Source organism: Poecilia latipinna, unplaced genomic scaffold (genome assembly GCF_001443285.1).
Source record: "Poecilia latipinna isolate Pla-1442-1.1 unplaced genomic scaffold, P_latipinna-1.0 Scaffold5206, whole genome shotgun sequence".
Taxonomy (NCBI): Eukaryota; Metazoa; Chordata; class Actinopteri; order Cyprinodontiformes; family Poeciliidae; genus Poecilia; species Poecilia latipinna.
The window spans coordinates 1-13,707 of record NW_015117822.1 but is presented as its reverse complement, the minus strand read 5'-3'; the positions used below and the strand labels follow the sequence as shown (position 1 = coordinate 13,707).

The 13,707-nt window shown below is 36.1% G+C and overlaps 1 protein-coding gene across 1 annotated transcript; it reads right to left on the bottom strand.

Moving 5' to 3' along the window:
* Positions 1-1,945: 1,945 nt before the first annotated feature.
* LOC106943367 (myelin regulatory factor like) lies at positions 1,946-13,635 on the bottom strand (the record flags this gene model as incomplete). The annotated part of the gene is made up of 18 exons (XM_015026675.1): positions 1,946-3,304; positions 3,524-3,595; positions 4,397-4,508; positions 5,334-5,408; positions 5,518-5,602; positions 5,769-5,813; positions 5,902-6,078; positions 6,942-6,988; positions 7,140-7,205; positions 7,289-7,447; positions 10,418-10,563; positions 11,330-11,439; positions 11,527-11,635; positions 11,712-11,912; positions 12,583-12,673; positions 12,747-12,857; positions 13,276-13,352; positions 13,440-13,635. Coding segments are annotated over 18 exons (1,972 nt in total), but the record flags the coding sequence as incomplete, so codon positions are not given.
* Positions 13,636-13,707: the final 72 nt, after the last annotated feature.

The window sequence follows — 13,707 nt, the reverse complement described above, 5'->3', positions numbered from 1 at the left end:
CCCTCGGGGCAGTCACCCCCAAACTGGAGCAGTGGCTCAAACAGATCCCAGGAACAACATCAGACATCTCAGTCCAGAAATGTGCAGTTCTAGGCACAGCCAAGATACTGCGCAGAACCCTCAAGCTCCCAGGCCTCTGGTAGAGGACCCGAGCTCAGAGGATGAAAGAGACCACCCATGGAGGGAGAGAGGGGAATTTTTTTATTTTTTTCTGACAAAAACAAATACTAACTACTGCTTTTTAAAAATTCAGTTATGATTTCTAATTATAGTACTTAACACAGGGGTGTCCAAAGTGTGGCGATAAAACCCTCTATATTATGTATGGCTGGTTAACTCAGAGCGTGGTGATAATAACACCAAAGTCATGGGTTCAATCCCCGTTCTGGCTAAATCAACACTTTAAAATACAAAAAGGCTGGAAAATTAAACATTATGCATGTTGATTTTGAAAAGCATTAGAATATGAGAACTTTTCTTAAATCTTCAGTGTGAAGAGCATATAAGTTCTTAAATCGATGGAAACTCAACAGTATGTAAAGTAGGTACTTTAGCTCAGCTGGTCAGCGCGTGGTGCCGGTAACGCTGAGGTCATGGGTTCAGCCCCCATACTGGTCAATTCAAAGCTAAAGTCTTTCAGACAATCAACACTTCAAAATAAAAAATGGTTCTGAAAAACAATCAAAACTTCAAAATAAAAAGACAATCAACACTTCAAAATTAAAAATTGAAGGAAAATAAACTACAGGTATTATGCATGTTGATTTTGAAAGACATTAGAATATTAACACTTTTTTCTAAAGTGTTCTTAAATCGATGGAAACTCAACAGTATGTAAAGTAGGTACTTTAGCTCAGCTGGTCAGTGCGTGGTGCTGGTAATGCTGAGGTCATGGGTTCAATCCAAGTCAAATCTAATGCTTAAAGCATTCACACTAATAACATATTTAGGATTGCTGGTACTTACAGGGTCCATTTCTGGTCACGTCTTGTTTCCGTCCAGTAACTCAGCCTTCCTCTCTTCAGACCAGGTGTTTCGCTCTGAGACCTTATTAGTTTGCCTTTGTGCTGTTCGTCCTCCACCTGAATTAGTCATCAGTCTGCTAGTGAATAATCAGCTCAGGTAGATGACATCATTAAGAAGGGAAATACTGATAAATATTACATTTACAGAAATCCAGAAACAATTTTACCCAAAGTTGATGCCATCTCATTCTGATAAAGGAATGATAATAAACTTAATTTATCTTGCAGCATACAGATCTTTAGGTAATTAAGGCCTCATCTTGGATAAAAACATGTTTTTTGTTGAGACTTCCTTAAAATAAACAAATAAATCAGACTAATCTATCAAAAATCAGAGTGGACATGAAAAAAAATGTAAAGAAGTATCAAAACAATATTTACATTTTGCTGCTTATTTAAATAAGCTATAAGAATAATGAAACAACACATTTCAAGACCAAAACTCCAAATAAATACTACTGACGGCTAAAAGGTTAACTTCTACGAAAATATTAAATTGATTAAAGGCGGCTTATTACTCTGAAAAATTAGCCATTTCAAAAACTTCCAAAATGTAACATCATAAATCTGTAGGCACAACCCGTTACCTAGCAACCCCAGCCTGTTACCTAGCAACCCCAAACAGAATTCCAACAGTTTGGTCAGCTCGTTTTACCGCTTTATGTGCTTTGCAAGTGTTTTGTTGTTGACTTGCCATCCAGAATTAAATAAAGAAGTGTTAAACCATCTTTTACATTCATCTTATTCTTCACTGCTCTTAGTCATAAATATCTTCTGGTTTCTAAAGTCTGAATTAGCTGCAGTTCTGTCAGTAGAGTGGATTAAATATGTAAAAAGTGAGAAGTTTGGATATTGGAAAAAAAGCTCTCAACCTCTAAAACATCATACAAAATGTAAAAAAATTAAAACAACCATCCAAGAACATTTAAAAATATTTTATTAAAGCAGTTGGGATTCACTCAGCTCATAGAAAAGACTACGTTAAACACTTTTACATTCATAAATAACTCACGACGTCACTGTATCCTTCTTTCAGGTAACCACAGCATTTTTGTATTATTTAGACTCAATCCCATTTCATCCTGTCCACACAACTGCAAAACTTTTTTTTTTGTTTTGTTTTGTTTTTTTACATTAGCAGAATATTGTAAAACTTTTGTGCACTTTTGTAATGGAAATAAAGTTAGTGTCTTCTCCTGAAGTTTTTGTGTTGCTTTTTTCAGTAGTTATTGGAGCAGCGCCCCTACAGGCGAGGAGGGGAACAGGTTTTTCAGAGGGTGTGATTTGTTTGACTCAGTGCAGTGTGAAAGTGAACTACATAAACTGAAAATATAACAAATGTTGCAATCTTGTCAGCAATCAAACCAGGAGTGAAAACACTAAATTTTGTCTGAGATGTCAGTAAAACCCAGCCATAGGTCAAATTATTTCAATCAGGAGGCTTTCAGAAACTAAACATCTAACATAAACTGAACAAAGAAACTGGCCCAGTAAGACCAGAACCACCACCAACCCAGGTTTACATCAAAATAATCCGCAGAATCTGGGTCAGTGAACATTTGCAGGTCTGGATATGAAATGGGACTGGGTTTCAGAAGTCCATGTTTGTATTTAATAATTCATAAAGTTGGCATTGTAATTTCACATTTTTGATACAAAATATATATTTTTCAATTTTTTTGCCCATTTTGTGTACTACTTTAGTCTCACAACAACAGAAACATCAAGTAATTGAAATATTTCAAATACTTAACAGATTTAAGACATTTGTTTCTTTAAGTAGCCAACAGAAGTATAAACTGCTAACCAGCCATTTCTAATCTCATTTCTAAGCCCCTGAGCAAAGATTTATTACTCTACAAATTCAGGCTTTACGTAAACAAAGAAAAACTTTCAAGTGCTTCACTGAGGAAAAAAATGCAAACAGCAGTTTTTTTTATTCATTTTGTTTTAAATTTTTCTGAGTCAAGATCAGCAAAGCAAGAAATGTCCAAAAACAGATTTAATGTGACTAGTTACGTAATCTGAAGAATTGCCTCCTTTCACAATAAAATGCATTTGGAATTTATGAAAAACAAACATTACAACAGTGTAGTAAAAGTTTTCAGGGTTTTTTTGTCAGTAAAAGCAGAGATCTGCTAAATGAGATCATTTGTCATAATTAATTTTCAGGAAGAAGCTAATGTTTATGTCTCTGTGCAGCGTCTGTAGAAGTGGAAGTAATAATCTGTAAAGAGCGCCCCCGCGTAGTGGTGGTCAGTACTGCAGTTTGCTTGACCCTGGAGAAACGTGCAACAGTTACAAATATTTCCATGGTTTAAATAAATGTTTAAATAAAATATCCAAGGGATTTTAATGTTTGTAATAAAATAACAAACTGTCATAAATATAGTTAGCTGCTGCCTAAATTACCATGAATATGGTTAATTTTCTGATACTGTAGCTGGCTAGCTATTTGTGATTTATGTAATATGAAAAAGAAATAATTTGTTTCTTACAGCTACTGAGGACCGGAAGTGATATGAACTGTAATGGAGGAGAGCCACATGAAGAGGCCACTCATGTTCCCCCTGCAGAAACAGACAAATTAATCGAATAAGTAAATTATTTTCCAACTCTACCCACTGTAGGATCTTTTGTGTAACAATTTTACCTTCACTGTATGAAGAATTTTTCACTTTAAATTAATAAACATCTGTAAAGACTCTGGGGTTTCTGGGTTTGGTTTTGTTTATTTCTTTTTTTTCTGTTCCTCTTTATCTTTTATGGTCTACCTCTATCCTTCCTCAGTGATTCTAGTTAGGTTTATTTCTATGTCTAGTCCTTTTAGTTATTCTAGTTTCTGTGTTCCTTAGTTCTTCTTGTTATTAAATCAGACTTAATTCTTGTACAGTTTCTCCTCATGTCTTTGTCTCCTCCTAGTTTATCATGTTTTCTCTAGTCGTGGTGTTTCTTCAGTGTTAGGAGTTATTTCCCGCTCTCTTGTTCCCTTGTGCATCTTCCTAGCTTCTCCTGCTCCAAGTATTGTTATATATTATATTATTATCAATTAGCTCATCTGCCCTGGTCCATGGATCTCACATCCTGCTGCATTTTGTAAGCCTCATCACTTTTTGTATTAAATCTTCATCTCCATCTACGCCTTCAGCCTTTTGCATTTCGGTCCACTACTACCAATAACATGACAAAATATGAATTTTCAAATTTTCTGTTATTTGTTAACCTGGACCAAACACATAAAAATCTTCCAGAGAGGGTAAAGTCCATTTCTAAAAAAACATTTCTATGGTTATTAGCCGTTTATACACACTTTCCCAATTTTTGTGTAATATTAAAACTGATTTAGACAGAAATGCAATAAAAAAATGTACCTGTGTATTTGATGGGTACCTATATTCAGAGTCATCTCTTTCTTTCGTTATTGCAGAACAAGGGGTGGACTCATCTACATCACATAGATGAACCACCAGCAATTCAGAAGAACTGAAACATAATAAATAAGAACATTTTACACAATCAATCTTCAAAGAAAGTAACTTAGATTACTGTTAACCAGAAATCAGTTAGCAATACGCTAACTGAAGATGTCAAGCTTGGATAATTTATTATTCCTGTGAGGTTTTACCGTTAAAATATTATTCAAAGCAGCTTAGTTTACCATTTGCCAGGGAGCAAAAAAAAGCTACTGCTAGTAAACCACAAAAATATGGCGCTAACTGGCTGTTTTTTTAAATTATGTTAATAATTAAAATAGTAAGATGTTACATACAGTATAGGGCCTAAATATGAGGGGAACATTATACAGTAAATTTTACTTTGAAATATTGTTCAGACAAAGAAAGCTAGTATACCGTCAGCTAGGGATCAAAAAGACCTCTGCTAGCTAACAGCAAGAGTATGATGCTAACTAGCTAACTATAAATTCGAGGAGTTTGAGAATTTTGGGCAAAAATGTTTAATAAACTTCAACTTCATAGGAACCAGCCACTTTAAAGGCCATATATCTGATCTGATATGAGGTTTAAAATGATTTCTTATGGGTATTTTTTCATCCTTTGGTAGCAAATTAGTAGCAGCTAATTGTACCTTAAGCTAAGAAGCAATTATTAGGAATTTGTTGATGCTGACAAGTTAATGGCAGCTGAAGTGTGAAAAAGTGTCAAGGGTAAGACTACTTTGGCAAAATTCCTAAATCCATCAAGGAAAAAACTGAGCTCTTACATGAGAGACGAGGAGTTTCTGCAAAATATTTAAGCAAGTCATAAAAATTTGTTTTATTTTCTGTGTTTTGATTCCATCAGTTCTTACTTCATAAGCAGCGTGACTCTCATGTTGACAGGGACAAACTGGCTGACAGGAACTCTAAAAATGTATCTCCCAGGCCTAAATAAAAGAAAACAAAACAAAACAGACAGAAATGTTACTACAACTAGTCCAAGGAAGCAAATTAAAGTTAATTGTTTTGTCATTTAATTTCTATTGATCGACCTACCCACATTCATCCCTCATGCAGTATTTGCCGTCAATCACCTGGTTGTTCTCTTTAATCATGAATGTATGAATGGTTGTGTTTCGCCCTGATGGAGAGGAAAGAGTCTATCAATCACATAAAACACAAACATTAAAGTTTACGGTTGCAAAATAATAGAGTTCATGGGATATGAATACTTTTGCGAGCTTGTTTCATTTTGAAAACATGTTTAAATTTATTTGTCCTTTACAACAGTGATATGTAATACTCACAGTCTCCAGTAGCTTTCAGGTGATTAATTGTTTCTTTTCCTGCTCCTGTTGAACAAAAACACCAGCCTGATTCTGCTCTTACATTATGCTGCTTATCTGGCTAACTTATCTGGCTCTTCTGGGCTGCTGTTACCTGTTCTTGTTGAGTTTATGGCTGGATCAGAGGTCGGCCTGATGGAGAAAGTGCTGCCCACTGGAGACGAAGGGCAGCAGAACACCTCATTGCAGAACAGCAGATCACAGAAGCTCACATCAGGAGGCCAGGAACCCGGAGGCGTTGTTTTTGGGACTGCAGTTGTTGGTGCTGAGACTGGAAGTGCAACTCACTGTTAGCATATTAACTTTATTTTCTTGCTTTATTTTATAATAGTTTGGGTTTTTCATTTTAGACCCGTTGCAGCAGGACTTTGAAAACACAGTAGGACAGCTAGATAACAAGGTCAGGAAAAAGTTTTCATGAAGAAAGGAAGAAGGAAGTAGTTCAGCTATGCTAGCTTGACTATGACAATCTTAACATGTAGATGTGCTGTGGAATTCAATGTGTTTCGGTTCAGTTAAAAAAATAAAAAAAAGCAAGCTAAACACCCACTCTGACAGATCTTCAGTAGAGCAGGTGTTTAAATTTGATAATCAGCCAACACAGTGTTAGGTTAGCTACTAGCAACGGTAGCTAATCTGCCACAGCAATCAATCAGTAATAATTTCAAAGTAACCATCAGACCTGAAAACATAAAACTGTAATGGACTGAATGTTCTGTTCTTTGTGTGGGAAATGTTTGAGTGTTTTTGGTATTAAATCCTGAAACATAAAGTGGCGTCGTGAACGTGTAGCACAGCCGACACAGAGAGAAAGAAAAAAGCAGCTTTATTTTATTCTACAACTGTTTTTCTGTGTTATTTTTTTCAGTGTCAATTTTTTCCCAATTTAAGTTTTGTTAGTTTTATTTAACTACAATAACATTGTTACGGACAAATATGGGGAATGAAGGACTACTAGCATTATAATATAAATGTGAACAACAATAAGAAAATCTAAGCAATAACATTCATGAATGTCGCTTGTAAAAAATAAACAAGTTTTGATTTTCTTCCACATCTAAATGTTTGAGATCAATAAATACTAATTAATATTTCCAGACTGATTTAAGTGTGGCATTGTAGCGAGGACAGTACCTGTTGTAGGTGATTCTTCTGTCCACATAGGCAATACAGTGCTGGTGCTAAAGGAGATAAAATAAAATTAAATCACATCATGGCAACCACACAACGACATGGACATTATGTTTAAACTTCCTTAATGGAGCAGGAAGATGAATATTATCAAGAGTTATTTATCATATAAATGTTTTTAAAAAAAATATTGATGGCTACCTGGGAAGGTTCTCAATGTCTACCGCCTTCACAGTTACCAGGTGGAGAACTGAAACGGAGATTATACTGCAAACAAAAACACACAAAAATCATTTTTACTTATATTTAACTTTATGTAGAAAGGCAGGCAGTAGCATAACTTTCCTCACCAGATAGCCATAGTGATCAGGAAGGTAAAGATGCTGGCCAGGAAGATTTTATTCTGAAGAATTTGGATGAATTTCTGACACCAGACGTTTTTCTGAGTGGTTGCAGCTCTACCCGGTTCTGGGGTTGGTGGCACCGACGCGTTGACCTGAGCTTTACTGCTGGAGAACACACGAGAACTTCACCATCTATACACCAGCAAATTTTAAAAACCTTAGTAAATTATTTATTTCAAAAAGTGAAATGCATTAATTAAATACTAAGTAGATGCATTAAACATGAAGTGATATACTCCAGTCATTCTGTTAGTTCTGTATGGAGCTAAATTGGACCCAAAATGTTTGTTTTTGTTTTTGTATTAGGTTACAGAAGTCTGTTTTTAGACTAGCTTTGAAGGAGCGCATCGGTTGTTTCGATGTCCATCATGGCGGAGTTCTGGAGAGCGTGAAGTCACGTGCAAAAGGTCGCTACAAATAAAACAGTAAAGGCCGTAAGTGATAAAAAGGTGATAAAGCAAGTAAGAAGCTTAGTTTGGGATTATTGACCAAGATCTTAAACTGAAAGAGAAAAAAAAAATCTGGAAAAAATCTTTTCAAACTGAAAAAATTCAAGATTTGAAACTGATATAAATGAAATTTGAAATAGAAAATAATAAGATTTGGAACTGGAAAAAAATTTTTGAAACTGAAAAATAAATAGATCTGAAAAAATAAAATTGAAACAGAAGTAGGTTAAGATTGGAAACAGATAAAAAAAAACTTATTTGAAAAAATAAGATTTGAAACTGAAAAAAATTGTAATTGGAAAAAAAAAATTTTAATTGAAAAAGATAAAGATAAAAATATTTTAAATAAAAAAAACATTTGAAACAGAAGTAAATAGAGGGGGGGAGGGGAATTTGCAAAAAGATTTGAAACTGAAAAAAATGCATTTTCCCCCCCTCAGTTTCAACCTTTGACCCTGAGGAATCACAGCTTTGGCAGATGGTTCAAAAAGTCCCAGGTGTTGCATTCAGGAACATCGGAAACAATCTCATATTCTCTGCTTATGAGATAGTTTTTCTTATAAAATAACGGATATAAGCTGCTTATGCCAACACAAAAGCAGCATTTTTTCATGATGGAAATATCAGAAAAAAATATGATCCTGACAAATTTACGTAGCATTTTCAGTCAGTGTTGGGTATTTCCTATGCTGTTAAAGTTCTGAAGATCTGAAGTTGGTTTATTCTAGTATTTACTATTCAGATAAGTAATGGTGAAGTCTGCTGCAGGTCCAGTTACAGACGGGGTTATCTACTGATATGCAACTGCCGGTTCTGCTTCCAGACATATAGATTATAGTATGTGATTAGGATAATAAAACCTCTACATTATCAGAATAAATAGGAAGGTGAAAATAATTTGCTGTTGCCTCCTGACTGTCCTTGACCTACATTACCTGACTAAAGCACTCAGAGTCAGGCTAACAGTGCATAGCAGCGTCTAGTGAAAGGAGGTATGGCAAAGCGGAAAATCTGCAGGAGAATCCAGAAAACCTGTCCTTGAACCGCAACGTCCTTCAGTTTCTCTACAGCCGCGGTTATGCAATAGAGTCATTTTATCAGTTTTTCCACGCTGCTGCACGGTTACAAGTAATCTGTCTCTGGACTTAGAACCACAACTGATCAGAAGTGGACCAAAAAAATACATATAGCTTTTTCTGACTTTGATTTTATTCATTTGTGCCAGTAAAATGTAAAATGTTCAAAGACAGGTCAAATATCCAGGTTCAACCTGACTCTGAATCAGGAAGCAGCTCCGTTACTTTGGCATCTCCATGTTTTCTGCTGTAATGGTAGATGGTTTATTGTATGGAAAGCCAAAAGTGTCAAAACCCAACATGTTCAAATGTGAAAATTGTAATAAAACTGAATTGTGCATCAAATAAATTATTCTATATTTATGTGAAATATATAAACGCAGAAATTTTTTTTAATGTAAATTGTTATGTTTTTACATAAATTACATATTACAGTAACACAACATTTAAAAAAGTTGCTTAAAAACGTAAAACTTTAATGTATCATTTTGATACACATTTCCAGTGGTGGACACACTTCAGCTAATGCACTAATAGCTTAGCTAATGTTTTCTTTAGCGGTTTTGCTAACTTTTAAAACATTTAGCAAAATTAGCTTCCCTTAAATTAAATTTTCAGGATAAATTCCAGCACACTAATTTACTTGGCTTTTTTTTTTGTTTGTTTTTTGCAAACTTTCAGTTGGATAAAGTTTGACATCTGTTCTATTCATGCTCTTATTTTGAAGTCTGTCTATGTTACAGTTCTGTTTCCTCTCCTCACATTCTCTCTTATTTAAAAAAAAACACTTTATTAAGCAAGAGGCAAGTATACAACAAATGAATAAATTGATTGCTGTAGAACTATAGCCTGTAGAACTGCAGCCTGTAGTTTTACACTTCCTGAAGCGCAAATTGTACAGATAGACAACAACAAATTTGGCTCAGTAGGGGGCGATATAACACATCCTGTCATTTTCACATAGTGGGTATGAATACAGTTGAACTTAATGCTTTAGCAATAAACTCTGCTAATTATGTTAGTATAGCATTTTAGCGTTAGCAAGACTATTCTTTATGACTAGCACCTCTAATTTTTTATTTATCACCGCTAACCACAATGTATTTAATTTTTAATTTTATTCCCTAAATTATTTCCTTCAATAAGTTATAAATTCAGACCTTTCAAATATATATAAAAAAATCTAATCTAATTTTTCAAGAATAAATGACAATGCATACATTTTTTGCGCTAACGTTTGCAGTACTACCATTTGAGATTAGCATTTTACGGTTAGCACCATTAACTTTTTAGTTAGCAGCGCTCACTAAAGTATAATTTTTAATTTTATTCGCTAAATGAATTCTTTCATTAAGTTATAAATTCAGACATTTACAATTAAAAGGTGGAGGCCAATCTAGGCCCAGATTTCTTGGCCCAGTCAAAGCTGTCAGCTGGAACCCGTTGATAACTGCCTGTAATCTCGTTCATCTTGCTATTAAACCCCACCCTTTGGATACTTTCTCCTCTCCAGCTACAGATGTAAAGATTAGATAAATAAAGATGAGTACCTGGTGGAGCGCAGACTGCCTGTTAGGCTCTTCAACTTTGCCAGTCTGCGGTTCCAACCTTCCAGCTCTTGGATACGAGTTTCCAGGTTGTCTGTAAGCTTCGTCAACTGCTGTACAGCTCCCACGTTCTCCATGAAGATCTGCTCCTGTAAAGGGAGGAAAGGAATGTTAAAGGCTATATCTGCCAACATGTTGTGAATTTTCTTTATCATTAGTTGTTAAAGGTGGCATATTATGCTTCTCAGGATAGCTCTCTTGGCTATATAAAACATGTTTATTATATTTTTGGCACAAAATCTTTGTTATATAATTAGATTTTGGTCAGTTCAGAATGAGCTGTTTTAGGGTCTCCTGTCTCTTTAAATCCAGATAAGCTGCTGCTGGCCACGACCCCCAACTCAACATTTATGATCGCATGTGAAAATGGCTTCAAACAGATGCACAATTATACAATTGTTCATCTTTGAAAAGCTGAAGTGAAGACTCCTGGACAACCAACAAGAATGTAGCAAGTGGTTTCTGGATGGTAAGTCAACAACTAAATACTTGTATCTTCCATCAGCCATTGTACAGCATACACAGAGCTAAAAACATCTGACCAAGCATGCTGGAACTCAGGTTGGGTTGCTAGGTAACAGGCAGAACTCTGCTGGGGTTGCTAGGTAATGGGCAGAACTCTGCTGGGGTTGCTAGGTAACGGCGCAATGTGACTTAACAATTGGGAGGTTTTTGAAAGGGCTTATTTTCCAGATACCAAAAGTCAAACACACATTGCCAAAAAAATGGCTGAACTGTTTTCAGAAGCAGTTGAGATCCAAATGGAAGTATACATATGCGCAGAAAGTGAATTTTACATAATAGGTCCCCTTTAAGAATTGCACATTTGAATATAGATGATAAATGTAAAGACACCTTATCAACCATGAGGAAGTTTTGTATCACTTCTCCGTCTGAGCAGACGACGTCACCGACCTCCAAGACCGCCGATGGAAGCAGCTCCTTCACCTCCTGAGCAATCACTCCTGAAATGTCACATGATTTTAATAAATGTGAAATATTTAACCCTTTAGAAGTCACAGTGTACCAGTTCTAGCTATGAATACCAGTACCTGTCTGATGGGTGTGATCTATTCCCATGTTGGAGGCAAACTCTGGCCTGTAGTCAAATTCAACTATCCTCATCTGATTGATTCTCTTAAGCAGTTGTTCAGAGTCGACCTAAAAGACAAAATTATTTCACTGAACTCACAGAAGCTCTGTGGGAACATAAGAACCCCGGCTTGTTTTGTCCTACCTCCTGTACGTTCTGCTTGGCTCGGTTGTCAGACGGTTGCATGATGGCACCCATCACCTTAGCATTTCCGCACACCACCAAGGCTTCATCTGGGGAGTCAGTGTTGACACCGACCCGACCGTAACAGACCGCGGAGTCCGGCGCTGACCCGCGCTGCCACAAGGTGTCGCTGTCCGTCTCAAACTGGCCTGGATTGGACGCCTTAAGGCGTTGGACAACATCAGTTTAATTCAACAGTCGCAGGTAAAGCTGGGTGATAAGTCAACTTCATCGATTAACAGAATTTTTGGTTTTTGAGGATTTAATTGTAGGAAAATCTGGATTTTTTTTCACACCAGTGTGCTCTTTGGACTTCCATAGCTCAGAGAGCATGCCCAGGGCGGCCATCTTGTTTTGCACCTTCTATCTGTTTACATTTTGAGTTCAGGTCAACTCTATGAAGGAATATTAGGATCAAGCTGCCATTTTTTATTTTTAATTATAAGAATAAAGTCATACTATTACCAGAATAAAGTTGTAATATCTTCATTATTCATTAAAACTAATTTTTTCTTGTAATTTCTAGACATTTTTTCTGGTAAATTGCATTTTTGTTCTGCTAATACTATGACTTTATTCTCGTAATTAAACAGAAATTCTCATAGTGTGACCTTGATACTTATGTAGGAGGGATAATTGAAATAAAAGCCATTTTCTGAAAATTCTTCTCATTTGCAATTAATGTTTAGAAACAAAGCAAGAAAAAAAAAACTAATAAAATTGGAAATTTGACCTGGTATGAAAGAAATCAGAGATTTTATTTTAAGCCATATCTCCCAGCCCTACTTGCAGGTTTGGTTATTTAAATATTGGTTACAGAAAGTGATTTTACCCTAACAATGATCTTCTCTGACACCAGGCCAGTCAGGAGAAAAGTCTCATCTTTGACGGCAGCATAAAGGCCAACCACCATCTGAAAGTACCTGCACACATGCACACAGTTAGCATTTATTTCCTCTAGAGCTCATTGTTTCCTGAGTGTGCCTGCTGTCATACCTCTGGTCAGGGTTGGGTTTGCCTTTCTTCCTCATGTTGTTGGCCGTTGTCTCGCTAAAGTGCAGTCGACCAAGAGTTACTGTGGTTATTTTGCCACAAGGCAAACTCACCCTGGATGATGACAGATACATGTCTTAACACATAATTTTCACGGTTTTCTGCTTTTAATTCTACTGAAATTGTATTCAAAAAGTCAAGACAGAGAGCGATGTATATAAAAGGAAGCTCTACACCCATGGAGTTATTGCTAAGATTAGAACCTCAATTCTACGATTTAGCTATTCTACCATTTAGCTAGCAAAACAACCAGCTGCTATGCTAGCTATAATTACCATAACTACTATGATTACTAGCCGACTCACCTCAGATTTCATAGCAGAAAGTGAGAAGAAGGACAACCTTTTCTCAAGTTAACGACTACAAAATGTGTAGCTGTGAATGTGTCTGTGCATAACGCCAAGAAAAGTAAACATTTACTCTTCAGATTGGCTGATTGGTTTATGAAGATTAATGTAGTTTTAATCCAAACCTGACGGGGTGGAAGGGCTTCTTGCTGCGGTCAGGTTGAGACTGCTCTATCGTCACCTCATGGCTGGGTGTTTCAAGCTACAAAAAATACAGTTTTGATTTGTATTTCTGAGTACTGGAAAGAGACATCATCATTTCTACATTGAAACAGAAGATGCTGTGAACCTTAATCCCAAACACTTTAATCTGGAAGTGGTCGATTTTCTGCAGACTGCTGGGTGTTCTGACATAATGTGGCTCTGCAGCCACACCAACGTGAACTGTGACCTGGAAGTGGTTCTTCTTCTGGCACACAAAGGCCTCATCAGCTGGAGAATAGTTAAAGCCTTTATCCGTATCAATATGGTACTCAGGAGGCGCCCTAAAACAGATAAAATAACACATTTTCTGTTGATTTGGTGCAACTTTTACAACATTATGGGTTGCCATTTGT